Source organism: Rhinopithecus bieti, unplaced genomic scaffold (assembly GCF_001698545.2).
Source record: "Rhinopithecus bieti isolate Rb0 unplaced genomic scaffold, ASM169854v2 scaffold_12928, whole genome shotgun sequence".
Lineage (NCBI taxonomy): Eukaryota > Metazoa > Chordata > Mammalia > Primates > Cercopithecidae > Rhinopithecus > Rhinopithecus bieti.
The window spans coordinates 836,490-864,221 of NW_016807614.1; the positions used below are offsets into that span (position 1 = coordinate 836,490).

At 53.2% G+C, this 27,732-nt stretch overlaps 1 protein-coding gene across 1 annotated transcript in view; it reads left to right on the forward strand.

The window, feature by feature from the left end:
- The first annotated feature begins 8,411 nt into the window (after positions 1-8,411).
- The window catches only part of SCN4A (sodium voltage-gated channel alpha subunit 4), a 50,644-nt gene continuing 31,323 nt past the window's right edge, over positions 8,412-27,732 (forward strand). The window contains exons 1-6 of the mRNA XM_017882872.1: positions 8,412-8,505; positions 25,098-25,764; positions 25,848-25,966; positions 26,093-26,182; positions 26,469-26,597; positions 27,065-27,156. Coding sequence (XP_017738361.1) covers positions 25,492-25,764; positions 25,848-25,966; positions 26,093-26,182; positions 26,469-26,597; positions 27,065-27,156 — 703 coding nt within the window. The 5' untranslated portion in view covers positions 8,412-8,505; positions 25,098-25,491. The remainder of the gene's footprint in view (positions 8,506-25,097; positions 25,765-25,847; positions 25,967-26,092; positions 26,183-26,468; positions 26,598-27,064; positions 27,157-27,732) is intronic.

The following is a 27,732-nucleotide window of genomic DNA, read 5'->3' on the forward strand; positions in this document are numbered from 1 at the left end:
GCCCTCGCCTGCCACCAGGAGGCCGGTCTCCTCCCTGGCATGTCCACCTCCCACCTCGCTGCTCCGGGCTCCCCTCCCCGCCCCTTGCTCGTCCCTAGAACTGGGCCTGGGTTAGTGCGGGGAAGGGGGGTGTGTTTGTTGAGTGAACAAGCGAGTGGTTGGGGAGGCTTGGTTTCGGGGTCCCAGAGCCCAATTGACTCATCTGAAAAGTTCAGGAGAAACAGAGACTTTTGTAGGAGCAGGCTGGGGGCCAGGGCAGGCGAGTGAGGAGGGCAGAGGGTCTGTTCCCTGTCACTCTGACAGAGAGAGGGTCTTCCTGCCAGCAGAGTGGTTTCTGGAGCAGACCAAGGAAGGAAACACTGCCCGAATTCACGGAAGAGGCTGGGGACTCTGGCTGGAAACACGTGGCCGGCTTCTCGCCTCTCTCCTTGTGGCTGTTCTCCCCGTTTCCTGGCCAAGGTGAGCCACTGTTCCTCAGATGAGGAAAATCGTGGTGACTTCAGCACCTGCCTCCCCAGTACTGCCTCCCATACTGGAAAAGTTACCAAAGCACGCATTCTTCTGACAGGAAGTTAGCAAGGTCTTCCTTGCTTAAGAACAGGTGAAGGGGGAGATCTATTTCTGCAGCTGTGACCATCCTAAGATAGGCCCCCGGCAGCAGTCAAGGAAAATCCAGACAGGAAGCTGGGCTTAGCACCCCGAGTAGCCCTTCCCCCACTCTCCATGTCAGCTCCCCTTCCTGCCAGTCCTGGAGTAAGAACCAGAAAGACCATTCCCACCTCCTCCTTTGCTCCATAGTCCCTGTCTCTAGGGGAGCGGGCCTGTGGGCATTGCTTTACTGTCCCCATGGGTCTTATGGCTTCAGTAGCCATCAACAAGCTGAAATCCAGGCACTGGGGTCACAGCCCCCCAGTGAATAGAACACAGAGGTGCCTCTCTCCATCTGCACTCTCATTCCATGTAGAAAGAGAACCAACCATTTTGCTCATCGTCAGCAAACCTTGACCAAGGAAGTGTCTGCATGTGCAATGTGCCATCTGAACCCTGGAGGCATAAGCAGTATGGTCACTGGTCCCAGCATTGTTGGGAAGTGAAAATGTATCCATGAAAAGAGAGCAGAAAGATAAGACTACGCCCCAGGGATAATGAAAAAGAGAGGACTTGACCGCTGAGGGATGGAGTTCCAAGGAAGGCAGTCCTTGATGGGGCCAAGCAGAATGGAAAGATGGGTGCTATCAGGCTGGGGACAGAGCCCAAGCCAAGACCCAGGTGTATGAATGGACAGGACCTGAGATGACGCCGTGGGTCAAACTGTCTGACTGTGGAAAAGGAGCTGGGCAGAGAGCAGAGGTCCGGGGACAGGTCAGACTTGAATGCCAATGTTTGAAATTTAGGCTTGGCCCTGTGGGTAATGGAGAGATATTGGTGGGTTTCAAGCAAGAGGGAGATACCGAGTGATGTGGCCAGTCCTGTTTCAGGAAGATTCTTCTTGTCTACCTTTGTTTATGTCAACCACATTTAGAAATAACAAATGTCTGATAGGGGGTCAGGTGAGGTGGCTTGTGCCTATAGTCCCAGCTACTCAGGAGGCTGAGGCAGGAGAATCACTCGAGCTGAGGGATTCAAGGATGCTGTGAGCTATGGTCACATCACTGCACTCCAGCCTGGGCAACAGGGTGAGACCCAGTTTCTAAAACAAACAAACGAACAAACAAATGTGTCATGGTGATGCATCTTCCCAATAAAATACTATTCAACCATGGATAATGTGGGAATAGAATATTTCTGTTGATGTGGAAAGTTGCCCAAGAGAGTTCAGTCAAAAATATCAGTAAGCATAGTAAGATCTTATTTTTGTTTTAAAAATCATATGCATAAGGCTGGGCACGGTGGCTCACACCTGTAATCCTAGCAGTTTGGGAGGCCAAGGCAGGCAGATCAGTTGAGGTCAGGAGTTTGAGACCAGCCTGGCCAACATGTTGAAACCCTGTCTCTACTAAAAGTACAAATATTAGCCAGGCATGGTGGCAGGTGCCTGCAATCCCAGATACCCAGGAGGCTGAGGCACGAGAAGCGCTTGAACCTGGGAGGTGGAGGTTGCAGTGAGCTGAGATCATGCCACTGCACTTTGGCCTGGGCTACAGAGACTCCATCCAAAAAAAAAAAAATATTCATATGCATACACGTGTGTATGTATATATGCGTGTGTGTGTGAACACACACACACACACACACACACAGATCCAGCTGTGGAGCAGCTGTCAGAGCTGGCCTGTACCCCCAGCCTCCCCCAGAGTCTTCTGCAGAGGGTTCCTGCACTCACCTACAGCCCCTCCACCTGAGGACACCTGGCCACAGGTGAGACAGGCCAGACGGTGGCCCAGGAGCAGCCCACAAGCAATAATGGATGCGAGTTGATAGCTAAACTCGCAGCCTCCTGGCCTCAGTGCGGCAACTCTGAGGTGTCTCCCACACAGCCTCTCGGTGATGCCCGTGGGCTTGTGCCCAGGTGGCCCCCAGTGACCCGCTCAGAAATGCACACTTTACTGCCTTTTCTCCTCTCCCTGTCCCTTCTCCACTCTCTCGTAGTGCTCACTGGGATCTCCTTCCAAAGAAACGACTGTTCCCCAAGCCTTGTGTCAGGGTCTGCTTTTGGGGGATCCCAGCAAAGACATCAGCCTCCTACTCACTGCACATCTGCCCCCAGGCTACTGAAAACTCCTGGAAAATGGACTTAAGTAGCTTTGTGGTACATTTGCTTTCAGAGATGTGAAATACTAAAATAGACATTGAAGAAAATGAGTTTGGGTGTACAATGGTTAATAGGTTTGACCGAGGCAAGGCTGGAGGCAGGGGGCCCAGCAAAGAAGCTGCCACCCTTGTCCCTCTAAGGAAGCCTGCAGCAGGCTAGAGGTGGCCGTAGAAAACAGTCAGGAGGAGCTGATCATTCCAATGCCTCAGAAGTAAAAGTGCATGTTGACCACTTGTATTTTGAAAAATAAGGCTGAGATCAAAACTCTCTGGCTTGTGGTATTGAGTTCGATTTCTTTGTCAAAAGAAACGGAAGCATTTGCCATGAAGAAAGGAAAGCCACACACTTATCTGCCTGAGCTATTTTGCTCATAGAAGGTCTCCCATCAGCACAGCAGAATAGGAGGTGACTTACTTTCCTGCTATTTGCCTTGCCTACTATTATTTTCTGTGAGACGCTGAACACTCCACCTATTTCCTTTTTATTTTCTTCTCAATAGGAACTCTTGTTGGCCTCTTTGGATTTTTTTTTCAGTGACCCAAGACAATATGTACTATAAGTCCTCCCCATTGCCTTGGTAAATCTATTTCTGGGAATAAGCTAAACATAGGAAAAGATTTATACTCAAACACGTTCATCATAGTGTTATTTTTAAAGGTTAAAAATTGAACATTTGGCAGGACATGGTGGCTCACGGCTGTAATTCCAGCACTTTGGGAGGCCAAGGCAGGTGGGTCATTTGAGGTCAGGAGTTCGAGACCAGCTTAGCCAACATCATGAAAACCCATCTCTACTAAAAACACAAAAATTAGCCAGGCATGGTGGCAGGCACTTGTAATCACAGCTACTAGGGAGGTTAAGGCAGGAGAATTGCTTGAACCTGGGAGGTGGAGGTTGCACTGAGCTGAGATGATGCCATTGCACTGGGTGACAGAGTAAGACTCTGTCTCAAAAAAAAAGAAAAAATTGAACATTACTCAATGTCTAATAATAGGGGGATGGTTGAGTGAATTAAGGCAGTTCACTCAAAAGAAAATTGTGCCATTATTAGAAACCATGAAATTGTGAAAATAAGCTACCTCCTCTTTCCCTCAGATGGAAATGGAGAGAAAAGGACCCTTTCTAAGAATTCACGTGGAAATTTCAAAGCTATTTTTGGTACAGTTGAGGAAGCATTGTTCAGAGAGTGACCCCAACAAATCATCCCTTTCCTCGGGTGCAGTTCCTAAAGAGACACAAATTGAAAGGAACTGCAATATGAAAGTTGAAGGAAAGGAGCTAAGTATTGCTCTGCAGAATTATGTTATCGAGTAGATATGCGGGAGGGAGGGAATCTCGAAAATTCAACAGTGAAGAAACCTCAATTTTCTGCCTAGAGGCTCTGGCTGCACTGTTTCTGCAAATTATGGTTATTCTGGTGAGATATTCAGGTGTGCTTTTGTCCAACAGACACCTGCAGGTACTCTGAGGACTTATAAGTGAGCACATTGCACAGGTGGGATGCCCCGTGTTGGGGACCTGGCTTCGAGGTCCCACTCCATTGGAACTGCACTGAGGGGTGGAGCTCCAGAGCCTCCCCTCCCGGACCCCTGGAGTCAGGGTGCCACCACCCATGGGGGAGCAACCTGATGCAACTCCCGGGAAATCACCCCAACCCAACCACTCAGGGAGGAAGCTGAGTGAGCAGGCCGGGGGTGGGGGTGGAGTGGGGCGTGACCAGGCCAATTCCTGTGGGTCAGGTTCTGAGATGTGGTTCTGTTTTGCAGAATTATTTTGTTTGTGGGTAACTGAAAATTTAAACTAGGTTAAAGGAAAAGGGTGGGCTTTTTTGGCTCATGTGACAGGACAGTAATAGAGTTGGTCTATAGTTTAACTGTTTCAGAGACTCAGTGTCTTCAGGGCCCTGTCTCCTCCTTCCCTCCCTCCCTCCCTCACTCCCTCCCTCCTTCCTTCCATCCCTCCTTCCTTCCTTTCCTCCCTCCCTCATTCCTTCTTTCCTTTCTTCCCTCCCTCCCTCCCTCCTCTCTCCTTCCTTCCCTCCTCCCTTCTTTCCTTCCCTCCCTTCCTCTCCCTCCCTCCCCTTTTCCTTCCCTCCCTCCTTCCTTCCCTCTTTCCCTTCCCTTCTTCCTTCCTTCCCTCCCTCCCTCCTTCCCTCTTTCCTTCCTCCCTCATTTCCTCTCTCTTTCCTTCCTTTCCTCCCTCCTTCCTTCTTTCCCTCCTTCCTTCTTTCCTTCCTTCCCTACCTCCCTTCCCCTTTCTTCCTTCCTTCCTTCTTTCCTCCTTCCTTCCCCTCCTACATCTCTGCTTCTCTGTTTGATGTTCCTGTTCCCTCCTCCTACAGACAAGCTTCCTTCACAGGTGGGAGACACACTACGGCTCCTTCAGACACATTTAGAAACTCCCAAGACCAGAGAGATTGTCTTTCCTTTAATCTCAGTACACACATAACTCCCAGGGAAGGACTGTGATTGGTTCAGCTTGAGTCGTGTCCCCAGGTTTTGGATGAGCCACTATGGCCCAAAGGATTGGCCAGAGGTGGGTAACATGCCGCTCCCTGTGTTAGGGGAGGGGGTCATCCTTTAAGCAGCAACTCCGCAGAATCACATATTTGGATGGAGGAGGGGAGGAAGCCGCTCCCCAAAGGAAGGAGCCAAGGGAGGGAAACATTCGTTCCCCTTAGGTTGTGAAGAAAAAGCCATGTTTAACATACAGCTTTTCTTGTTCAATCATTCCCATCCCTAGTCCAAAGACACTTTGTGCCGATTACAAAAATTAGCCCCTTCCCCTAGGCGTTTTGCTGCCATCTTTCAGAACTTCATCATCTTAAGTTATGTTAATCTACAGTGCCTTCAAATGGGCTTGGTGCCCAGAATTGTGTAGTATGCAACCCATGCAACTGAATGTAGTAGCCCTGCCTGCTCATATGTGGTAATCCCCTTCAATTACTCTAATTGCTCTTTAAAAAAGGTCTTGCCCTGTAGTTTTGGGCAGTGGTGAGGCAGAAACCAAGGAGTAGAGCCATAAATGGGAATGACAGCAGCTTCCACCCCCTCTTCTCCCACGCCCACAGACAGGGAGCAGTGGCCCGGTGATCATCAGGGTGGTGACCAGCAGTCCCAGATGGTGACCAGCAGCAAAGTGAACTGAAGCCACAGCAGGGCTGGGGGTAATGAGAGGACCCCCGAGGAGCAGCTTCGGGGAGACAGCATGGGAAAGAAATGGGAAAAAATGTTTACTTTTCCTCTGAACGCTAGAAGCAGCAGACCCTGGCAAAGAAGCGGGGGGCTGGGCAGGCACTTGGATTACATCAGTAATGAAACTCCAGTGAGTGGGAGTGGGTGTGGGTGTGGCTGTAGTTGTGAGTATATGGGCTTGTGCTATGGTGTGTGTATACACAGATGGGCACTCGGTAAGAGTCTTGTGTCTGTGCGATGCAGCGTTTATGTTGCTGGTGGCACAAGTGTGCCTCTGGGCACATATAGAAGCCACGTGTGTGCACAAGCCCGCTGTGCGGGTGCAAGTGTGTTTGTGCATGTCTCTCCAGTGAGCAGAGCTGGAGAAAGAACCGAGTGCAGGTGCCCCTCTACTTACCATGGGCTCTGTCCCAATAAACCCATCGTGAAGCCGAAAAAATCCTAAATGGGCCGGGCGCAGAGGCTCACACCTGTAATCCCAGCACTTTGGGAGGCCAAGGTGGGCAGATCACCTGAGGTCAGAAGTTTGAAACCATCCTGGCCAACACGGTAAAACTCCATCTCTACTAAAAATACAAAATTAGATGGGTGTGGTGGTGGGCACCTGTAATCCCAGCTACTTGAGAGGCTGAGGCAGGAGAATCACTTGAACCTGGGAGGCAGTAGTTGCAGTGAGCCAGGATCACACCATGGCACTCCAGCCTGGGCAAAAAGAGTGAAACTCCATTAAAAAAAAAAAAAAAAAGGAAGGAAGGAAGGAAGGAAGGAAGGAAGGAAGGAAGGAAGGAAGGAAGGAAGGAAGGAAGGAAGGAAGGAAGGAAGGAAGGAAGGAAGGGAGAGAGAGAGAAAGAAACAAAAAATCCTAAATGGAGCCATCACAAGTCAGAATTCTCTGCATAGAGAACACCAGCGTCACACCTAGGTTTAGAAAACAGCCCTGGGGGTGTGAGGTGACTCCGTGGGGACCACAGGCCACAGCCAGAGCAGGGCTGGGCAGAGATGGGCATCGGGCCTGGCAGGAACTTCCTAAACCACGGGCAGGCCTGGCCCCCAGGAGGGGCTCGGCAAGGACTGAGGCTGTGTCCACAGGGTCTGGGCGGAGCTGCTGTGGGTACAGGGGAGGGTAGCCCCTCCCCAGGCCTCCTTATGCTTCCGTCGAAGGCTGCTCTGACCTGGGCTCAACTCACTCCGGGCCCAGGGAAGCCGCTGGACCTCTGAGCTGCCAGGAAAGATGGTGGCACAGGGCTGCCAAGGCTGACAGATTTGGTAGAACGAGGGTTGGGCGACAGGATTCCCCAGGGGTTTCTCCAGCTGGTAGCCAGGGTGCACTTCACAGCGGCTCCACCAGGGGTCACCAGAGCCCCAGAGTGGAGGGATGAGGTGGGGTCCATCAACCTGGCCCCCAGCATAGCCCTCCCTCAGCCAGGGACAGATGTCCAGCCAGGGGGGTGGGCGTGGGGCTGGAGAAGGGACCTGCAGACATCTGTGTGGTCCAGCTAAATAGCTAGGGGCGGGGGTGTTCATGCACTTGTGTGTGTCCGGTGTGTGATGTGAGGGTACAGCTGTGGGTGTACAGATGGGCATATGCTTGGCGCACATCTGGTGACCATGCTAGTGGTACTTCTCCACGTGACTGGGAGCATGTCACATGCGTGAAATCCATAAACACAGGGGCATGATTGTGGGTGTGTGTGTGGAGGGGAGTGGGTGTGGGTGTGTGTGGCTGTAGGAGTGGTACTGTGAGTGGTGTGGCTGTGGCTGTAGTTGTGGGTGGTGCGTGTATGTGGTGCTTGGCTGTGGTGTGTAACAGGCAGGTCAGGCACTCAGGTAGGAGTCTTGTGTCTGTGCGATATGGCGATGTTGATGTTGCTCGGGCACAAGTGGTGCCTGTGGGCGCAACTAGAAGCCATGCTGTATAGTGCACAAGTGCTCTGCGTGGGTGCAAGTGTGTTTGTGCGTGTGACTGGAGGCGTGTGGTGTAACGGTATAACAGCAGAGGAAGCATCTGCGTGAACGTATGAAGGGTGATTTGCACATGACTGAGCCTGTGGGAGCACAGCTTTTGTGTGGGTGTGTCTGTGAGTGTGCACTCGAGTGACTGTGTGAGTGTGAGCCAGTGTGTACGTCAGGAGTGCTTCTGGGAATAAGTGTGGAGATTCGAGTGTGAGATGAGCCTGTGTAAACTGTCCTGGTTGGGAGAGGAACCACCTATGTAGGCTCATACATGTGTCCCAGTGAGTGAGTGTCTGTGTGCCCGTGCGAATGGGTGCGTGTGCCCGGGAGTCTGTCACTCCTAGAGCAGTGAGGCTGGAGCCCAAGCGGTGAGGCCGGAGCCAAGCAGGCTGAGTCCAGAGCACACCCGGCGAGGGAAGTGTGACCGAGGCTCCCACCTGAAGATTGGCCCAGTCCTCAGGTTTCACTCATGACCCTGTGACATCAGCGGCAGCAGCTGTCCTCGCCGGCCCGGCCCCCCAGCCAAGTCCCCCAGAGTTCCAGCCCCAGCCTGAGGTGGGCACGGCGCTCTGGGCTTGTCAGCAACCGCTCTGCTCCCGTCCAATAGTGAGTACTGCGCCCCCACACCCGCTCCGGGCTGGGTACCCCGAGGGGCAGGCCACCCCCAGGGGGAGACCTCTCCGGCCCGAACCCCAGCGTGCCTCTGAGGAAGTCACCACTTTGTTCTGGGTACTGCTGACCGCCTGCCCACACGGGGCTCTGCGGCCTGAGCCCCGCTCTGTCCCGCAGCCCCTGCCGAAACTTCTGGTGCCTGGACCCTCTCTCTGGCCCCAGACTTGCCTCTCTCTGTCCCGTCATCTGTTCCTTCTGTCCCTGCCTGGCAAACTGTCACTGCCCTCAGCAAGGTTCCTTGTTCTGGTCACAAATAGCCCACGGGCTAAGGCTTGGCTCTGGAGGGGCATGGGTGACCCAAGGGACACAGAACGGGGCTGCAGTTTCTTCAGGAGAGGAGAGCAAGGAGCCGAAACAGTGACTTTGCTTGGCCTGTTTGCATGGCTCAGAGGCAGGGCTGTGGGGGGAGGAGTGCGGCAGGAGGCCGGGGTGGGGGGTGCCGGCGGCTCCTTTGCTCTGCTGAGAACAGGAATCTGCGAGATGCCAGCAGAGGACACATCCCAGGCTCTGCCCACGTCCCTGCCCCTCCCCCAGCCCACCCAGCATGGCTGGGCTCTTTCCCTAGAGAAGTCGAGAGCGCTGAGACCTGCCGGGAAGGCGAGGGGGACATAGGGACCGGGTCCATAAAGCCCAGCTTGAGGGGAAGAATATGTGACCACAGCAAAAAGAGGACTCTGGGGGGCCAGAAGGGGTCTGGGGGGCTCTTAGGAGGAGACACAGGGCTGGAGAGTGGGGTCCGGGGATCGGGGCTGGCACAGAACACAGCCCCCTCCCTTCCTCCCTGCTGGGGTGGGCCGTGGCTGGTGGAGAAGGCAGAGTGGCCAGAGTGGAGTTGGGGGGACGTAGTTTGGAGGCAGGGAGGGCTTGTTCTACCAGGACCCTCCAGGTTCTTCCGGGCCATCCCCAAGTCCTCTCACTGTGGCCAGTGGCCTCACTCTGTGTGGTGGTTGTATGGACAGGTCTGGTCACTGTGCTAGCATTTGGAGCCACATCACCTGTGCGGCACCACGTAAATAGACCCAAGGACCTTGGAACCTGTGTCAGGCAGGGCGACCAAGAAAAGGTGAGCAGGGTAAGGGCCTGCCCAGCCCCCTGGCCACACGTGCCCGGCCCGCAGCCTCCTCAGCAGCCCTCCCCCTCTCCATTCCTGGTGTCTCTCAAGGAATTGTGCTGGGATTTTAGGGGGCTTGGGGAAGGCAACGGAGGGTCCTTCGTAGGTGGCTCCCATCCCAGCCTGGCCCTGCTCATCATTTCTGGTTGGAAACCTGCATGGGGTGCGAGCTCAGCCTCAGGGAGCTTCTCCTCAGTTCAAGACCGGCCTGAGTGTTGGTCGAGACCTGCTGTGCTGGCTTTTGTCACCAGGGTCTCTGCTGTGACCCCAGGCCAGGTCCAGGGAAGCCCCGAGTTTGATGCTGAAGGCACGGAACTCCGTGTCAGGTGTTGGGGTGGGTGTGACAAGGCATCTGCCTTTTGGGGGCAACTCTGGCCATCAGAAAGGAGGACAGATCTGATGATGGTGGGGGTGGGGACAGTGCATCTTCAGGGCAGGGGCGGGGTTCTGAGAAGGCTCCTGGAGGAGGCATAACCAGAGAGGCAGGAAGGATTGGAACCTGCAGGGAAGGGTAGAAAGGCTCTCTCCAAACGGAAAATCTGGCCCTGAGGCCCCAGACAGCAGCTTGGGAGAAGGGAGGGGACGCTGGAAGAGGGTGTCAAGGACCATGGAACAGGTTATACAAACGGTCAGGCCCTTGACTCCTGTCACTTCCCTGGGGCGCACAGCTCTCGAGTGGCCAGGGCTGTGTCCACAGAGGCCAAGGCCCCCACTCCCTGGGGAGGAAGCTGACTGGTGCAAGGCAGGGTGGGGGCAGAGGGCAGTGGGTCTCATGGGCAGCCCTACGGCTGGGACAGGTGTGGGGCTTCCAGCAGTTCTGGTGACTTCGGCAGGGGTCCCCAGCCCTGCTGTGGCAGGAACAGGCCAGGTCCCCCATGGCTCCATTGGAAGGTGCTCGTTGGGGCTGGGGGATCCCAGGTTCCCTGCAGCACCCCGCCCCGGCCTTTCATGCGTGCTGGCCCCCATTCTGCCTCATCAGCAACAGCTATTTTTATTCCCTGCAGTTTTCAGTCAACAGCCCTTGTTGGGGGGATGGGCTGCTGGAGAAGAGGTGGGGGCTCAAGGAGCCAGGGACAGTAGGAGTGGTGGGGAAGACTCAGCGCCCTGGCAGGGCCCTCTGCCAAGAGCCCTTGCATAAAAGGAAAGAGTGAAACTCTAATAGTTGCTGGCCCCTATCCTGTTTTTGAACTGGACTGTGAAACCAGGCACCCCCACCTAGCGCATAGGTGCTTGAAGGTCACGGTCCACCTCCTGATTAAGAGCCCGAGTTCCTTTCAAACCCTGAGGGTCAGGCTTCTAATCCCAGTTTACTGTATAAATACCATCTGGTGAGTTACTTATCTCCCCTGTCCCTCAGTGTCCTCATCTGTCAAATGGGGGTGATAACAGGATCAGGGTGAGAATTTAATATGCTCATGGACATGTGAGGTGCCTGGAACAGTGCTTGGCATGTAACTGGCTCTACATATGTGTTCACCAGTATTATTGCGGCTATTGCCAGTCTGTGACCCTGACATAAAATGTCTCGTCCCAGGGAAAATAGAAGGAGAGAAGGAGTTACAAGAAGGATGGCTTTGTTCAGTTCTGGGCACCCTTCAGAGCTGGGGGTCGGAGTGGACGTTTTTTTCCCTATCTGGTCTCCCTTGGGTGAGGGGCCTTTTTTTTTTTTTTTTTTAAATGGAGTCTCACTCTGTCGCCCAGGCTGGAGTGCAGTGGTGCAACCTCGGCTCACTGCAACCTCCACCTCCCAGGCTCAAGTGACTGTCCTGTCTCAGCCTCCCAAGTAGCTGGGATTACAGGCATCTGCCACCACGCCCAGCTACTTTTTTTTTTTTTTTTTTGTCTTTTTAGTAGAGATGAGGTTTCACCATGTTGACCAGGCTGGTCTCTAACTGCTGACCTCCAGTGATCCACCTGCCTTGGCCTCCCAAAGTGCTGGGATTACAGGCTTGAGCCACTGCGCCCGGCTGGGTGAGGGTCCTTCTATAAAGTGGACTGCAGAGCCCCTTCCATGAGGGCCTGTGGTTTGCAGATGTGGCCATGATGGCCATGATGCCAGAGCAACAGAGCAGGGTCCTTCCAGCCCACCTTTCAGTAAGCTCTGCCGTCAATGCTTAGCTTTTTTTTGAGGTTGGCAAGTTCGTGATCAGTCTAGCTTTGGAGAAGGCTCTCCAAAGAGTAGCTGGGGAGGAAACATCCTGGGAGTGCTTTCTGGGGTGGAGGATTTTCCCAGAGCGAGCGGCAGGGCGCAGCTCCTGAAGTGGTCGTGCTTGCAGTCATGGGAGCAGGGGAGCTGGGTGTCAGCCTTTCCTTCCTCCAGGCTTCAGGCTGTTGCTGAAAAGCCTCTTCTCTAGTGCTGGTGACTGTGCCCCCAGCTCCTCTGTCTCAAGTCGGGAGGACTCAAAGGCTGGGGACGGATGGAGGGAATGGGGAGCCAGGTTGCCTGGAGTTCTCCAGGCCCAGGATTAGGTGTGAGCAGGCCTCTTGGTGCCCTTTCCGTGGACCCACTGCTTCGAGGAGCAGGCAGGGGAAGGGAGGTAGCTCTATGTTCAGGGACGATGTGTCCAAGGGCAGGGAAGTGGGCTTAGATGTGTGTGTGGAGGATGTGCACATACCAGTATGGGAGACCATCATGCTCAGGGTCTCCTTAAAAAGATCTGATGCCAGGCATGGTGGTACACACCTGTAGTCCCAGCTACCTGAGAGGCTGAGGCAGGAGGATCAACTGACCTCAGGCGTTTGAGTCCATCCTGGGCAATATAGTGAGACCCTATCTCTAGAAAATATTTTAGGCCAGGCGCGGTGGCTCAAGCCTGTAATCCCAGCACTTTGGGAGGCCGAGACGGGCGGATCACGAGGTCAGGAGATCGAGACCATCCTGGCTAACACGGTGAAACCCCGTCTCTACTAAAATACAAAAAAACTAGCCGGGCGAGGTGGCGGGCGCCTGTAGTCCCAGCTACTCCGGAGGCTGAGGCAGGAGAATGGCGTAAACCCGGGAGGCGGAGCTTGCAGTGAGCTGAGATCCGGCCACTGCACTCTAGCCCAGGCAACAGAGCAAGACTCCGTCTCAAAAAAAAAAAAAAAAAAAAAAAAATATTTTAAAAGAAAGATCCAAGCCAACAGAGGGCAGGAAGCCCTGAGCCTGAGTGGAACAAATTAGCCTCCCCACCCTTCTGAGCAGCTGGGAAATGACTCATAGAGGCCATGAGTGTGCGTATGTGAGAGTGTGTGTGTGTGTGTGTGTGTGTGTGTACACTGGCAAGGGCATGTGCCTGCATCCAAGTAGGCCATATGGGGGTCAGGGGATATATGAGGGTCAATTGGTGCAAATTGACCTGTGGTTCTCTTCCCCCCACTGACCCTTCCCACACACAGCTCCCAGCACAAAACCTCAGGAATCCTGAGCATGACCCTACCAGGGCCTACCAGATGCCCACCCCAGCCCACGCCTCTCAGGGGCTTGGCCCAAGGATCTGGCTTGCCCTTTGAAGGGGATAGATGGTTGAGGGTCAGGCTGGCCCATGGAGCAAACTGAGTGGGACCTCAACCTGGGCGGGCCCTGTGCTGAGGGAGGGCAGCTATGCCTAGCCCAGTTCCCCAAAGGGCTGGAAGGAGGCCGAGTCTGCAGTAGCAGGCACAGGGGCTTGGCATGAGAGAGAGCTGCATTTGAGTCCTGACTCCACTGCTGGTTAGCTAGGATGACGAAAGCGAAGTCCCTAGGACAGTGCCTGGCACGTGATAAGCTCCAAATGAACGTGTCCATGATAACTTTTCATCTAGAAATATTTCTTAAGCCTCCACCTCGTGAACCTGTGCACGTCAGCACGACAGGTGACTGCACGGAGATTTGGGGGCCAGAGAAACCAGCCCCTCCCACACTAAGGAAAATCTTTCCCAAGCTGACTGAAACTCAGAATTCCACATCTTACAAATTCTTTTAACTTAAGGCTCAGACTTGGGAGGAGAAACCCACTCTGGAACCTTGTGTTTAGGGAGAAAAGGCTCTGGGGCCGACAGATGAGCCGGGAGAAGTTAGTGGGAAGCGGTCACAGTGCCTGAAACCCAAAGAGCATGTTTGTGGGCTTTTATTTCATCAGACCGGAACCTGTTAGAAGCACTCTGGGTAGAGGAAAAGGGTCAGGTTTGGGAGAGGAGGAAGAAAGTTGGGGAAAAACAAACCAGTTGGCCGGGTGCAGTAGCACATGCCTGTAATCCCAGCACTTTGAGAGGCTGAGGTAGGTGAATCACTTGAGTCCAGGAGTTCAAGACCAGCCTGGCCAACAAAAATTAGCCAGGCATGGTGGTGGGCCCCTGTAATCCCAGCTAATTGGGAGGCTGAGACAGACAGAATTGCTTGAACCCGGGAGGCAGAGGTTGCAATGAGCTGAGATCGTGCCACTGCACTCCAGCCTGGGTGACAAAGTGAGACTTTGTCTCAAAAAAAAAAAAAAAAAAAAAAAAAAAACAAAACTAACCAATGTTCTTGGAGAGCCTTTGAAAATTGTCAGGGAATGGGGCTGATCATGAAAGGAGGGCCTGCCCATACATCCTGAATAGGAAACCAACCGTGGCATACAGTAGGTGCGAAATAAACATGGCCACCACTGTTACTCTTACCCTTTGGGTAGAACAAGTTATCAGGCTAGTTGAATCAGGAGCTTAAAACAGGGAGGCTTGTTCTGACCCAGTGAGCCCCCATGGAAAACACAATCAGCTTTGCCCATCCCTCACCCAGGAGCCCACCCCAACATCACCCCAATTGGTTTCTGGAACTCTCTGGGCCCCTGAGTGTCTGGAGGTTTCCGCCCAAGGCTCCTGGCTCCAGGCTTCCCTCCAAAGTCTGTCAGAGCAGATTTCCTCTGCAGAGTGTCAGGCCAGGAGGGGAGGGCCACTTGGGGTGACTTCCTGTAGGCCCCTGCCTGCCAAGGCACAGGCCACACTTCCTCCTCTCCAGGCCCTAAGTGCTGGCAGAGAAACAATACAGCTACCCCTTCCCATCCCCACCCCAACCTGCCCCAGCTGAGAAAAGTTGTGACTTGAGACTTACAACCTGGGGGACATAGGGATGGATTTTTCACTCCTGGAGCTGGGCCATAGCAGGAACATAGGAATTTGGGAAGTGGGCCACCCGGATGCCCGGTGCTGTCTTTGGCCAGGACAAAGAAGTCTGGTCTGTTTTAGATTCCCAGGAAGTTCCAAGTCTGAGCCCTCACTGCAGGTGAAGCTTGGGGTGGGGGTCTCCACTGGCCGCACATGGTACTTGATCATTTTGCTCCCAATCCATAGAGAAACAAAACAGCTAGATCCTTGTGGGTAGCTATAGCAGCTTTGCCAGAGATGAAGAGCATACTTGGTTGGCAAGAGGGGAGATGGGTGGTGCCTGAGCAAGGCCAGCAAGCAACCTGCCACCTCTGCATCTGGAAGGATGTACCCTGGAGTTAACAGGGAAGGCAGTGAGGGCCAGATCACATTCATTCTCAATCTTCCAAGAGAGTACCTGTATTAGTCTGTTTTCACGCTGCTGATAAAGACAGTGCCCAGACTGAGCACTTTACAAAGGAAAGAAGTTTATTGGGCTTACAGCTCCTCATGCCTGGGGAAGCCTCATAATCATGGCAGAAGGCAGGGAGGAGCAAGTCACATCTTACATGGATGGTAGCAGGTGAAGGGAGAGAGAGAGACCTTGTGCAGGGAAACTTTCCATTTTTAAAACCGTCAAATTTTTATGAGACTTATTCAGTATCATGAGAACAGCACAGGAAAGATCCACCCCCATGATTCAATTATCTCTCACTGCGTCCCTCCTAACATGTGGGAATTATGGGAGCTACAACATGAGATTTGGGTAGGAGCACTGAGTCGAACCATATTAGTACCTTACAGTGGCTTTTATATTCCAGGCTGGCAGGGGCATGGCTGAGACCACTTTGGGGATTTCAGGCTGATGCACTTCAGCTGGGTAGATTTCTGGATGTTTGAAGAACCCTCACCAAAAGTGTAGTTGTCCCAGGAGGGAAGGTTCTAGAAGGATATAATGGGGATAGGGAGGGAGATCTGTCCTGAGCTTTGCCTGGCCAATAATTTGGGATAGGATCAGAGACACTTAGCTGTGAGGGATGGCCTTGAACTGAAGAAAAATCAAGATCCAGCTGACCTTCAGAGGACTGGAGGTGGATGAGCAAAGGGAACTTAAATAGAGGAAGATGTAAAATCCTGCATCTGGATTTATATTAACCTTGTATCCTGCAACCCTGCTGTTATCATGATTAGTTCTATAAATTTTCATGTTGATTCTGATTTTGTACTTAGACAATCACATCATTTGTGAACAAAGATAGTTTTATTTCTTCCTTCCCAGTCAGAATACCTTTTATTTCATTTTCTTGTCCTATTGCATTAGCTGGGACTTCCAGTCCGATGCTGGAAAGCTGTGGTGAGAGGGGATAGCCTTACCTTGTTCATGATCTAAGTGGGAAAGCTTTGAGTTTCTCACCATTAAGAGCAATGTTAGGCCAGGCACAGTGGCTCATGCCTGTAATCCCAGCACTTTGGGAGGCCAAGGTGGGTGGATCACCTGAGGTCAGGAGGTCGAGACCAGCCTGACCAACATGGTGAAACCCCGTCTCTACTAAAAAAAATACAAAATTACCCAGGCATGGTGGTGCACGCCTGTAATCCCAGAAACTTAGGAGGCTGAGGCAGAAGAATTGCTTGAACCCAGGAGGCGGAGGTTGCAGCCGAGATTACTCCATTGCACTCCAGCCTGGGCAACAAGAATGAAGCTCTGTCAAAAAACAAACAAACAAACAAACAAAAAACAAAGCAATTTTAATTGTAGGTTTCCTGGTAAACACTCTGTTAACTTCAGGAAGTTTCCCTCTACTCCTAGTTTGCTGAGACTTCATCATGAATGGGAGCTGCATTTTGTCAAATGCTTTTGCTGCATCTATTGATATGATTATGTGATCTTTCTTCTTTAGCCTGTTGTTGTGATGGATTACATTAATCAATTTTTTTTTTTTTTTTTTTTGGCAACAAGGTCTCACTCTGTCACTCAAGCTGGAGTGCAGTTGTGTGATCACGGCTCACTGCAGCCTTGACCTCCGGAGCTCAGGTGATCCTCCCACCTCAGCTTCCTGGTTAGCTGCAACTGTAGGTGGCCACCACCACACACACCCAGCTAACTTTTTGTACTTTTTGTAGAGATGAGGTTTCACCATGTTGTCCAGGTTGTTCTCAAACTGTGCTCAAGCAATCTGCCCGCCTTGGTCTCCCAAAGTGCTGGATTACAGGCATAAACCACTGCGTCCAGTCTGATTTTCAAATGTTGAACCTGCCTCGCATACCTGAGATAAATTCCACTTGATCGTGGTGTGTAATTCTTTTCATACATTGTTGGATTCAAGATGCTACTATTTTGTGAGGTGCACATGGGTTTAAAAGAGAAAAATCCATTGCACAGTGCATAAGAAGGGGAAGACCTAATTAGACCTCAGCTCATGAGGAAAAGACCTAGGAGTGACTGCAAACCCCAGCTTTGTTTGGGCTGCGGAAGAAGTGAGGCCATTCCGGAATGAATGAACATAAAGTGTGTCCAGGCCAGGGAGAAAAGGCCTCTGTGATCAGACTATATCTGGAATTGGGTGTTCCGATCTGGCTGCACCACAGAGAGAGACAATGCAGGGCTGGACCCACTCCAGAGAAGAGCTGCCTCGCCCTCCAGCGTCCTCAGCCTCGGCTCCCTGCCCGAAGACAGCTGGCCCCAGCCTGGCTCTCTGACTCCCAACCCCTCCCCCCGCATCCCTGTCAGCTCACCACTTCCAGGCCCCTAGGATGGCCTGAATTTGCCCACCACTTCCACCCAAACTTCCATTTCAACGGAGGTTCCATGGGACTTTTCGCTTGTGAAACGGACTCCAGCCCTGGCTCCCGGGGAGCTGGGTTTGAGTCTTGGCTCAGCTTCTCATTTATCACTCTCTAAAATTATCTTATTTGCTTCCCTATTTACCGCCTGCTCCCTCCCTCTGGAATGCAAGCTCAGTGAGGACAGGGACTTTGCCACTACTGCGGTCTGCCCTGGCACCCAGACCACAGCCCAGCACGCTGTAGCAGGTGTTCAGAAAATGTTTGTTGAATGCATAAATATGTGAGCTCTGGGTGGGTTCTGGTCCTCTCTGGGCCTTAGTTTCTCCATCTGCAAAATGAGGGAGTTGCACTTGTTGCTCTCAAGTCCTTGTGACTCCAACATTTTTTTTTTTTTTTTTTTGAAACAGGGTCTCACTCTGTCATCCAGGCTGGCATGCAGTGACACAGTCATAGCTCACTGTGGCTCAAGTGATCCTCCCGCTCCACCTCCCGAGTAGCTGAGACCACAGGCACACACTACCATCCTCGGCTGATTTGTTTCATTTTTTAGTAGAAACAGGGTCTCGCTATGTTGCCGAGGCTGGTCTTGAACTCCTGAACTCAAGCAGTCCTCCTCCCGTGCCTTCCCAAAGAGCTAGGGTTAATTACAGACATGAGCCACCATGCCCGACAGACTCCAACATTCTTAAATTCACTGGGAGGAGGTTGCCTGGAGCTCCCCCAGACCCTCAACTGCCACATCTCAGGGGATAACTCGGGGGTGGAGGCGAGTGGAAGGACAGCAGAAGCTGTCATCTTGGCCCCCATTACTTCTGCCTGTGGCCTAGGGAGCCACATGGAGATGGCCAGCCCATCGCCTGACTTATCTCCTGGGGCTTTGTTGGTGCTTTGTCCCTGCCAGGAAGTCACTGTTCATACATCCCAGACGTCCTTCCATTCCCCCACTGCTGCCCGTTGAAACAACATAACTCATGCTCTCTATTCTAGACACACGGAAAGTGTGGACCAGAGGACCACACATGCTGCCAATGATGGCGCCACCCCAGCCCACCTGCCCTGTGAGGGGCTCTCCGAGGCTGCAGGTTGAAATCCAGACCCTCAGGCCTGCAGCAAGCCCTGGCCCAGCTACCATCTTCCCTGCCCCCAAGCCCCTAAACAGCTTCTGTGCTATACATGAGGGAGTTCCCTGTGTCCTGCCTATCTTTGCTCTGGTTATTCTCGCCCCCTGGGATGTCCTTCCCCTCCACTTCCCTGTGTTCCTAACTCACTCATCCTTTGAGGCCCAGCCGAAAAGCCACATCTTTCCTCCCCCTACTTGGAAGTAATCCACTCAAACTCCCAAAACACAGTCAACTCCCCTCTTGAGGGCAGGCCTTGCCATCTCCTTGTGTCTCAGCCGCCATGTGCCACGTCTACCTCCCCCAGGACTGTCAGCTGTGGCAGCTTTCTGTCCTACTCATGCCCAGCTCAGCTTCCAGCCCACAAACAGAATGAATAAATGGGTAGATGAATGACTGAATCAGCGAAACATATCAGAATCCATTTTATCCCTGGAAAGGTCTGTATCCAAAGCCCCATTCGCTTATTCATTCAACAGACACTTATTAAGTGCCTACTGTGTGCAGTGTTGGGACTGAGCAAGGCAACCAAGACAGACACAGTCGCTGCTCTCTTGGCGTTTCAGCCTACTGAGGGTGACAGACAAATACATAAGGCAAATAAGCAAGTGATTACAAATTATGATATATGATGTCAAGGAAAATACAAGGGTCTGTCACAGGAAGTAAAGGAGAAGGAAGGCCCTTTGCAAGAGGGGACGTTTGAGCTTAGCACAGAGGGATGAGAAGGAAAATCCACGTGAAAGGGGAGAGGGAAGAGGGACCTAGGGGGAGCAGGAGCTGGGTGGAGGCCAAGAGCAGGAGCCAGCGCAGTGGTCAAGGAGCTGGAAGGAGGCCAGTGGGACTGGAGGGGCAGATCAGGAGACAAAGGTGAGAGGTTCAATCACCAGGCCAGGGAGGCCACTATGGTAAGGTTAGATTTACTCTAAGTGCAACGAGAAATTACTGGAGAATTTTATTTTATTATATATATTTTATTTTATTTTATTTTATTGAGACAGAGTCTCACTCTGTCGCCCAGGCTGAAACGCAGTGGCATGATCTCAGCTCACTGCAGCCTCCATCTCCCAGGCTCAAGCGATTCTCCTGCCTTAGCCTCCTGAGTACCTGGGATTACAGTTGCCCACCACCACGTCTGGCTAATTTTTGCATTTTAAGTACAATCCACGTGAAAGGGGAGAGGGAAGAGGGACCTAGGGGGAGCAGGAGCTGGGTGGAGGCCAAGAGCAGGAGCCAGCGCAGTGGTCAAGGAGCTGGAAGGAGGCCAGTGGGACTGGAGGGGCAGATCAGGAGACAAAGGTGAGAGGTTCAATCACCAGGCCAGGGAGGCCACTATGGTAAGGTTAGATTTACTCTAAGTGCAACGAGAAATTACTGGAGAATTTTATTTTATTATATATATTTTATTTTATTTTATTTTATTGAGACAGAGTCTCACTCTGTCGCCCAGGCTGAAACGCAGTGGCATGATCTCAGCTCACTGCAGCCTCCATCTCCCAGGCTCAAGCGATTCTCCTGCCTTAGCCTCCTGAGTACCTGGGATTACAGTTGCCCACCACCACGTCTGGCTAATTTTTGCATTTTAAGTAGACATGGGGTTTCACCATGTTGGTCAGGCTCATCTTGAACTCCTGACCTCAGGTGATCCACCTGCCTCGGCCTCCCAAAGTGCTGGGATTACAGGTGTGAACCACTGCGCCCAGCCTGGATAATTTTAAAAGGAGAAACAGCATGACTAGTTTTTGTTTTTAAAAGATTCATGGCTATTTTAGGGGCCTGATTCGGAGGGCGTGTGTGCAAAAGCAGATAGCAGGAAACAGGCTATTGTAAGAGACTATTGTGGTATGGACCCAGGGAGATGGAAAAATGTCAAGTATAGGTGTATGTTGGAGATGATATTAATAGAACTTTGGACAGGCTGGGTGTGGAAGGTGAAGGAAAAGGAGAATTCAGGGAGACACCCTATTTTTGATTTGAGCAGCCAATAGCAGTGATGCCATTTCCTGGGTGGAACAGTGGAAAATGCAAACGTCTGATTGCAGTTGGGAGGGTGTGAGCCATCCCAGTGGAGCCGTGCGGGGACAGTTGAATATACCAGCCTGGACTTCAAGGGAGACGTCTATCACATTCCCATTCCCATGACATGACTATTATTTTATTCATGAACTTATTATTTTATAATTGATTATTATTTTATTGTATTTATTGATTTTTAGAGACAGGGTCTTGCTCTATTGCCCAGGCTGGAGTGCAGTAGCGCAATCACAGCTCACTGCAGACTCCACTTCCGTGGGTTCAAGTGATCCTCCTGCCTCAGCCTCCTGAATAGCTGGGACTATAGGCACACACCATCACACCCAGTTAATTATTTTATTTTTCGTGGAGACAGGGTCTTACTTTGTTGCCCAGACTGGTCTCCAATTCCTAGGCTCAAATGATCCTCCCACCTTGGCTTCCCAAAGCACTGGGATTATAGGCATGAGACACTGTGCCTGGCCCCACGACATGGTTTGTAGTCATAGGAATGATGCCACCCCAAACCAGCTTGAACCCTGAAAAACCTTAGAGACTGGGGAGAGAAATCAGGACAAGCAGAGGAAAGTGATACAGAGCAGCCAGGGGTGTGGAAGGTAAACAGTGAGCAGCTTCCATGGAGGCTGCAAGAATCGAGTGCTTCCAGAAAGGGGCTGTGGCCAACTGGGCTGTATGGAGCTGAGGACAGAAGCGTGTTCACTGGACTTGGCAGCAGGGAGGGTGTTAGTGACTTGACAAAAGTAGTTTCAGTTGAGGGAAAGGGAAGCCAGGTTGGAATGGATTGGAGAGAGAATTAAAGGTAAGGAAGTCAAGACAGCTGGTGTAGACACTTTCCAAGAAGTTTTACTCTGAAGAGGAACAGGAAAATAGGGCAATAGATGCAGGGAGGTGTGGGGCCAGGAGGGGAGTTTTGTCACCACTGCCATTGCTTTTAAAGTGGGGGAAACTAGACTCTGTTCACAGATGGGGAGAGGTGGATGGGCCGTAGAGAGAGGACACCTGGAGAGGTCTTTGAGAAGCAAGAGGGGCTGAGGTCCTGAGCCCCGGGAAAGCCTGACTCTTGCTTATTATTATTATTCTAACAGGATGGAGGAAGACGAGGTGGGATGGGGAGACGGTTCGGTGGATTTGACAATGTGTGGTGGTTCTTCCTTCCCCAGGGAAGACCATCAGCTAGGAGGCACATGGGGAGGAGTGTGGAGGTCTGAGGAAAGAGGAGAAGGCATGAAATAGTTCTTTTCAAAAAGTGGAAAAGTGAGCCTACTAGAAAAATCCACACTACAGGGCTGGCAGGATTGCGGACAAACCCAGAGTATGTGACCATGAATTTAAGATGAGCTCAACCTGGTCATACCATTTCCCCAGCCACAGTTCTCCAGCTCAGGGCTGACTTTGGAAAAACAGAGCTGGGGACATGCAGTTTAGGGGTTCCCCAGGACAGTGTGATAGAAGGAGAGAGATCATACCCTGGGAGTTGTGGAGGAGGAAACAGAATGATGATCTTCTAAGTGAGGCTAGATGAGGAGGGACGTGAAGTCAGAAGCAGTCTGATGGAGAGGGAGAAAGTGCAGGGTCAAAGAATTGAAGGTGCCCAAAGATTATAGCAACCGGGCCCCTGAGCCAGGAGCTGAGGTGGCAGGGGCAAGGGGAGAGCTTGAAGTGGTGATTTCAGAGGAGATATGGTTTCTGGCTATGATTTAGGTTCAGGGTGTGTTTAAAGGAGAAAAGAGCTAAGGTGGAGTGCCCCTGTAATTCACTCACTTATTCATTTGCTAAACTTTTATTGAGCTGGTGACACAAACAAGGGGAGAGTTCCACCCGGCTAGGGTACCCAGGAGGGCTTCCTGGAGGAGGTGGTTTTTGTGTGGGTTGAGTCTAGAAAGATGAATGGAAGTTCTCCAGGGAGACAAAGAAGATGGGTGCTCTGGGAGGAGAGCAAACCACAAGCAAAGGCATGGGGGTTAGGGCAGGAGGGTGGGAAATAACTTGGCCCATTTTTGAAAATGGAGGTAGCATGGCAAGAGGATGGGGGAAGGGTAGGCGATGAGGTAGGGATCTGATCATGGAGGGCCTTGGGAGCCCTGGGTAGGGCTTAGGACTTACTCTTAAGCAGTGGAAAGCCATTAAATATTTAAGCAGGGGTGAAATTTGTGATTTTACAAATATTTATGGTAGTCTAGGGGAGAGCCCAGTGGGAGGGGTTTTTTCAGTTGGTTTTTGAGACAGGGTCTCACTCTGTCACTCAGGCTAGAGGGCAGTGGCATCATCATGGCTCACTGCAGCCTCGAATTCCTGAGCTTAAGGGATCCTCCTGCCTCTGTAGCTGGGACTACAGGAGCATGTCACCACTCAGGGAGGTTATTTGAACAGAGCAGGTGAGGGATGGAGGGTGGAAAGGGCAGTGACACTGGAGAGGGAGCCTCAGTAGGGTGTGGAACTGGCCAGATCTACCACCAAGATGCTTCGGGCAACCACCAACCAAAGCCAGCTTTAACAAGTGGAACCAGTGAGGACATTCTTTCCCTCACATTACAAAACAGCCAGACCTCAGGGGTAATGGAGACCTAGGAGAAGAGGAAATTAGGAGGAAGTGAACATTTTGAAGGGTGCTGTGCAAAAAAAAAAAAAAAAACAGGCTGCAGAACAGGCCCCAGAGAATAAGCATCTTCCAGGGGCAGGGAAGGGGCAGGTCCCAGAGCAGAGCTGGGGAGAGTGGCCAGACGCGCAGGTGATGTCCTGCTCCCAAGAAGAAAGGTGATGAGCAGTGTGGGAAGCTCAGGAGGGCCAGTGGGGAAGAAAACACTGGATCTGTCCCCTGGGGAGCTCTGGTGACTCAGGTGAGAGTCATTTCCTCGAGTGCTGGGGTTGGGAGCCAGACTATGTGTCTGTGGGCTTTTGTGGCCCTACTTGGGCTCCTGTAATGAAGAGAGTGAGCAGTATCAGGACAGGAGGATCGTCGCAGCAGGGACTGTGGACTGGGTGGGTGCACAGCAGCCCTGGGGTCTCTTCAAAGCAACCTGGCTGGTTGGCATCTTCTGCGTAGTGACAAGCAGCATGTGGAGGTGTATGTGCGGTGGGTGATGGGGAGGAAGGTGGCAAGGTATACGACAGAGCTGTGAGATGCAGCTGGGAAGGTCTGCATGAGGGGTGGCTCCAGGCCGGGTGTGCATGCGTGTGCCTGTGTGTGAAAGTGTGTGTGCACGTGCACATGCACGCTCACGATGGGGGCCAATGAGCAGCTGAGGGCAGGGTTGGCAGGAATAAGCAGAGTCATCCCCGTGGAAACACGACTCCCTTGGTGCTGTAGGGAGCAGCTGGGAAGCCAGGCATGGAGGCGTGGCCAGCTCTGCCCAATGACTCTGGTCTCTCCCTGGCCACCCTCCCCACCCGCTGATCAAGCCTGAGAAGTGCCTGTGCTGACCAGGGCGGGGGCGCTGCTGAAGGGGTTAAGGTCCACTGGGAGAGGGCCACCCTCAGGTGTGGCTTTGGGAGTCTCTAGGGGTCTGTCCAGGTCTCTGTGGTGCAAGAGTGGCTCCAGGTCCGTGCATGTGGGTCTCATGGTGGCTGTGTGTGGCTGGGCTGCAGGGGTCTCTCTGCAACTGCCTGCTGATGTGATCATTCCCCCAGGGCCATTTGCAATAAGTGATCCTCCTTCCCTTCTACAGGGAACGGGCTCTGGAGGGCTGGGCAGGGGAGAGGGGCCAGGTGGGGCCCAGTCCACACAATGCTCACAGGCATCAAAGGCTCCTGGTGGGTGCCCCTTCCCCCCATCCAGTATGTGCATCCACCAGCCAAAAGCAGTCCCCAGGAGCTCTAGCCCTGCCCCCACCATTGGAGTTGTCTATCTCCTTGTCCCTGTGACCTTCCCTGTATGTCCTTCTCTTCCATGTTAGCATCTGCAGCTCTCCAGACTCAATGTTCCTCTCCCAGTTCCCCCTGCCTGCCCAGTGGGCTAGGTCCCCCAGGGCAGTGGGAGGGAACCGCTGGGAGACCTCTGCCGGGCCCAAGGCCCTTCCTTCTTCCCTCTCCCAGCCCAACACCAAGTACTCCAAAGGTCAGGAAAGAGGAATCCACACCCACCCCCATCTTCCTTTTCCCTTCCCTCCAGGCCAGGGATGGCGAATACAGGCTGAGGCACCACATTCTTCCTCCTTGCCCCCCCGGCAGACATCACTAATCAATCACAGCAACCTTTTTGCACAGAGCCTGGCTGCCACCTTCATGGTCTCCACCTACATCTCCAGGTGGCCAATATCAGGATCCACATTGGCCCTCAGGATGAAGTCCCTGTGGCAGTCCCACTTTGGGCTAACCCCCCAACCAGGCCCCTCATCTTGGCCCATCCAGAGGTCAACTGAGCACAGTCAGCTGTGATTCTCTCTCTGTCCCATTAGGCTGAAGCCACACAGTTCCCAGAGCTTGAGCCCAGGAGGCAGTCGAAGGCACGAGGGTGTTGGTCCCAAGTCCCAAGGCCACAAAGAATCTGGTTGGTTTGCCGTCGGTCCTGGGGGCGGCCCCTGCCACTGCTGGGGAAAGCGTGGTGTGGGGCCAGGGGTGATGCTCTGTGCCCAGCACCCGTGCAGCAGCAGCACCTGGGCCTTGCAGGTACATCTCCCAGTCCCGACAGAGCCTGCACGCCCACCTCCCCGGCTCAGCCACTGGGCAAGCAGGAGGTGAGGAGTGGACGGCCGGCCCAGGGAGGGGCGGCCGCCTAGCACTCCGGGGCTGTGCACTGCAGCTCCCTTGGCCACCCACCACTCTCCTGGTCTGTGAGCCCAGGATGCGAGGATGGCCAGACCATCTCTGTGCACCCTGGTGCCTCTGGGCCCTGAGTGCTTGCGTCCCTTCACCCGGGAGTCCCTGGCAGCCATAGAACAGCGGGCGGTGGAGGAGGAAGCCCGGCTGCAGCGGAACAAGCAGATGGAGATCGAGGAGCCCGAACGGAAGCCACGAAGTGACTTGGAGGCTGGCAAGAACCTACCCATGATCTATGGGGACCCCCCACCAGAGGTCATCGGCATCCCCCTGGAGGACCTGGATCCCTACTACAGCAACAAGAAGGTCTGGGCCTGGGAGGGCCCCCTCTGTCTGTCTGCAGTCCATCTGTCTGTCCCCGGGCCTCACAGCCTCTCTCCCCACCTTAGACCTTCATCGTACTCAACAAGGGCAAGGCCATCTTCCGCTTCTCCGCCACACCCGCTCTCTACCTGCTGAGCCCCTTCAGCCTGGTCAGGCGCGGGGCCATCAAGGTGCTCATCCACGCATATCCTGCCTGAGACGGGAGAAGCGGAAGGGGTTAGGGATGGGCGAGATGGGGTGCTCTGGCCCAGGAGACCCTCTGTCACCTCCCATCCTAGCTGCTTCCTCACTTTCCTTGACCCTGCCCCACGCTGTTCAGCATGTTCATCATGATCACCATCTTGACCAACTGTGTCTTCATGACCATGAGTGACCCGCCTCCCTGGTCCAAGAATGTGGAGTAAGTCTCCCTGCTCCCTGAGCTCCCCAGCCCTGGGACACAGCCCGTTTCAGGTGTCTGCACCTCTGTGTGATGCTGCTCTTGTCTTTCAGGGAGACACACTGTCACCGTGACCCTCATCCGCACCTTGAGCCCCCAGGGTGGCCACACTATCACTCACTAGTGTCCTTAGCCACCTGAGTGGCATATTTCATTTCTGTGTCCCTCCCTTCTTGGGGTCTGTCGTTGCCACACTCACCCCTGCCCAGGTGACATGTCTGCCCTGGCTGGTCCTCTACCCCCCCAGGTACACCTTCACGGGGATTTACACCTTTGAGTCCCTCATCAAGATACTGGCCCGAGGCTTCTGTGTCGACGACTTCACATTCCTCCGGGACCCCTGGAACTGGCTGGACTTCAGCGTCATCATGATGGCGTGAGCAGGGGCCCCAGGACATCCTGAGGCTGGAGTGTGTGAGGGGACGGGGCCAGGCCTCAAAGAGGGCAACTGCCTGGGCTGAGGGCTGCAGGGGACATTGGTCAGTTGTGCAGATAGGGAGCTGCACAATTCTAGAAACTGCCATTCTCAGGGTCTGGCTCAGAGCTTTCCTGATGGACTCCTGATAATCACATGAGGCAGCCCTGACCCACAGGCCCATGGGCCCTCACCCGCTGGGCGAGCCAGGCTATCTTTGCCATCCCCACTCCCCCAGAGCTCCTGCACTGTCCTTCCCAAGTCTTGGGCTCCCAGGGGAGATTTGGGGTGTCTTCCCTGCCCTCCAGACCCTGTGGTACCCCCAGTTTCTTGAGAATCCTCATTCCAGGCCTGGAGAAGCCCTGATTTCTGTCCTACCACCCACCCCAGCCTCTGACAGTTCCCACCCCCCTCCACCCCCTACCCAGGTACCTGACAGAGTTTGTGGACTTGGGCAACATCTCAGCCTTGAGGACCTTCCGGGTGCTGCGGGCCCTCAAAACCATCACGGTCATCCCAGGTACTGGGGAGGTGCAGGGACCCTCTGCCTGAGCCGAGAGACCCCCGTACCACACGCAGGCCTGGAACCTGACTCAGTGTCACAACACTCCCAGGCTGGTGTTTTTGTAGAACTCACAGCAAAGCCAGGATACAGAGGGGCCCGTGTGACCAGAGGGCAGAAGGAGTTCTACTTGGAAGGATAGGCATTTGAGAGGCAGCATGGCAAGGTTGTTAAGCGCACAGACTCAGCTGGGCACGGTGGCTCACGCCTGTAATCCCAGCACTTTGGGAGGCCGAGGCAGGTGGATCAACTAAGGTCAGGAGTTTGAGACCAGCCTGGCCAACAAGGCAAAACCCTGTCTCTACTAAAAATACAAAAATTAGCCTGGCATGGTGGTGTGCACCTGTAATCCCATCTACTCAGGAGGCTGAAGCAGGAGGATCACTTGAACCTGGGGGACAGAGGTGGCAGTGAGCCAAAATCATGCCACTGCACTCCAGCCTGGGCAACAGAGTGAGATTCCATCTCAAAAAAAAAAAAAAAAAAAAAAAAAAAGAAGAGAAATTAGCTGGGCCTGGTTATGCTCTCCTATAG